This window comes from Penaeus monodon, chromosome 16 (genome assembly GCF_015228065.2).
Source record: "Penaeus monodon isolate SGIC_2016 chromosome 16, NSTDA_Pmon_1, whole genome shotgun sequence".
Classification (NCBI taxonomy): Eukaryota; Metazoa; Arthropoda; class Malacostraca; order Decapoda; family Penaeidae; genus Penaeus; species Penaeus monodon.
This window is the reverse complement of record NC_051401.1, coordinates 39,009,005-39,011,504: the sequence shown is the minus strand read 5'-3', so window position 1 is coordinate 39,011,504 and position 2,500 is coordinate 39,009,005. Positions and strand designations below refer to the sequence as shown.

At 41.4% G+C, this 2,500-nt stretch overlaps 1 protein-coding gene across 1 annotated transcript in view; it reads right to left on the bottom strand.

Annotated features, from left to right (window-relative positions):
• Positions 1-2,500, bottom strand: part of LOC119582776 (kynurenine/alpha-aminoadipate aminotransferase, mitochondrial-like) — a 9,950-nt gene that overhangs the window by 6,883 nt on the left and 567 nt on the right. Inside the window, exons 2-6 of the mRNA XM_037931213.1 lie at positions 2,390-2,500; positions 1,855-2,041; positions 1,333-1,464; positions 1,083-1,226; positions 572-751 (exon numbers count right to left, since the gene is read on the bottom strand). The exon at positions 2,390-2,500 is cut by the window's right edge and continues 52 nt beyond it. Coding sequence (XP_037787141.1) covers positions 572-751; positions 1,083-1,226; positions 1,333-1,464; positions 1,855-2,041; positions 2,390-2,500 — 754 coding nt within the window. The remainder of the gene's footprint in view (positions 1-571; positions 752-1,082; positions 1,227-1,332; positions 1,465-1,854; positions 2,042-2,389) is intronic.

Genomic DNA, 2,500 nt, shown 5'->3' with positions numbered 1-2,500 from the left:
GAAGCCTCGTTTGAATCCTTCACCGAAGGCAATAAGGTAAAGTGAATGCTTCTGGGTTCTCGGATTAGATGTTTCGTTATTTGGTTTAAATGTGTATTTGTGTATAAATTTTAAATTAAAAATAGCATATACGGTTTCCAAGGGGTAGGCCTATCTTAAAATCATCATGGTCGTGCTTGGCCCGCGTCGTTTCATAACGCGACTTTAAATGCTCTGCGGCTAAAATATGTACCGCCTTTTCGTTATTTGTTGAACTCTTCTCCGATATAAATTGCTGAATATGTTGACAAGATCTATTGATCTAGGGACAATTTTCAGTGAATTTAAATTCAGTCTTAGCGAAACACACACACACACACACACACACACACACACACACACACACACACACACACACACACACACACACACACACACACACACACACACACACACACACATATACGCACACACAAACACGCACACACGCGCGCGCGTACACACATACACACACACACGCGCGCGCGCGCGCACATACACACAGTGGGGGTTGAGCCAGGTAGAGGGGGGGAAAGTTAGACGGCTACGGTACCTGAGGCAAACCGATCCCACCGAGCACTGTAGCTTGCACGTGCTGCAGTATCTTTTCAACAAGGGGTTTCGGTCCTGTGATGACCTCCGTAAGCACCCCAGTGTTAACAACGTCGGAGAAGGAATCGAATCTTATTACTCGGCCTTCGTTGTCCAGACTCAAGAAACTTGGTGGAAGGTCCTGATGTTCATAAGTATCAAAATCAATCGCTTTTGATAAGATGGATTTGTCATAATATTAGCTCTCATATGTAATGCATAAATATGCTTATAAACGTACATAAATACATGCATGCTTACAGACATAAAGATAAATTTCCTACCTGTATATGTATGCAAAACAAAGAATCACTGTCTCAGAATCACATGGTATTCTAAAATGATATTGCCCTTGTTTATAAAGATTTACAATTCAGTTAATGCAAAATACGGAGACTCATCTCTGTGAACGTGATATGATTAGAACATTATAATTGAAACTAGAAATTATTAATGATTATTCAAATACCAACATCTTTGAAGTGAAGGAAGTAGTAGGGGTCGTCTTCCAGAATGAGGAGGTCGTACTCGCATGCAATGGCATAGATTGCTCGACGGCGTTGCTCACTCATCCCCATTCCCGAGGGGCTATTGCTGCTAGGACTCACGTACATGACCTGTGAAATATATTTTGACATGACCTCTCGACGTATTTTAAGCAGAATAGGATTTGCGTGCAACTGTAATGTCCTTTTTCGCGCATAAGTTTTATTAACATAATACCTTGGGTCGAAATTCATGTTGTTTGATCATAGATTCGAGCTTCAGTTGAGCCAAGGTCGACCTTAAGTCTTCTGCCAGCATCCCTTCTTCGTCTTCCTCAACAGAAATATAGCGAGGATTCAGAGCTGATAACTGAAAAGAAAGCCTTGTTATGGATTGTTCCTTTCTCCTTCCCCCTTCTCTCTCTCTCTCTCTCTCTCTCTCTCTCTCTCTCTCTCTCTCTCTCTCTCTCTCTCTCTCTCTCTCTCTCATTCTCTCTCTCTCTCGCTCTCTCTTTCTCTCTATACACAAACACTCACACACACGCGCGCGCGTGTGCGTATTTGTACTTATATTCTCTGCGTGTGTTTCTTAGTATGGCGATCTGTGTATAGGATGCGGTACATGCAGGCGGGCCTGCATTCATAGATTGACACACATACAAGCGCATATATATATATATATATATATATATATATATATATATATATATATATATATATATATATATATATATATATATATCATCTTCGTTTTACTTACTTCAGAGAAACTTCCAGTGCTGCAAAGCTGAGGGACGATTACGTGATCACCAGGATCGACCAGCATGACGAAGGCCTTGGCCAAGCCGTCCTGGCCTATTGTTATCAGTTGCTTGGTCCGAGACCAGCATGGGGGTGCGTGCAGCCTCTGCGTTAGGTCCGACAGGTAGTTCAAGAGTTGCACGTTACTGATATGCAAACATGAGATTTCATTTAAGGAAAATTCATTCATGGGACGGAAGAGTGTATATTCATCTATACACGATTATTTTCTTAGCCTGGGGCTAATAACTGGCAACTTAATAACGTAATTTGTTGTTTGACGATAAAGGGAATGGTTTAGAAAGATGTTCCACTATCGCCTTTTGTCCTAAGTATAGTTTTTTATGGATTTTATTTACTGAAGTAAACTACAACTATTATCTGTTTGTCTATCGTGCCACTGCCACTGAATAAATCAGTTTGTAATTAAGTGATAAAGAAAATACGTCAAAAGTCAGATTAAATAAGGACAGAAACAGGCATCCGGTAGTCACCCTTCCTTGTTGCCGTATTGCAAAGCAGCAGCCATGGTTTCAGGGGAGATGTTGATGACGCTGCCATCCCTCAGTGTTACCTTTGCCTCAGAGAATGGGAAGCGGGACGGG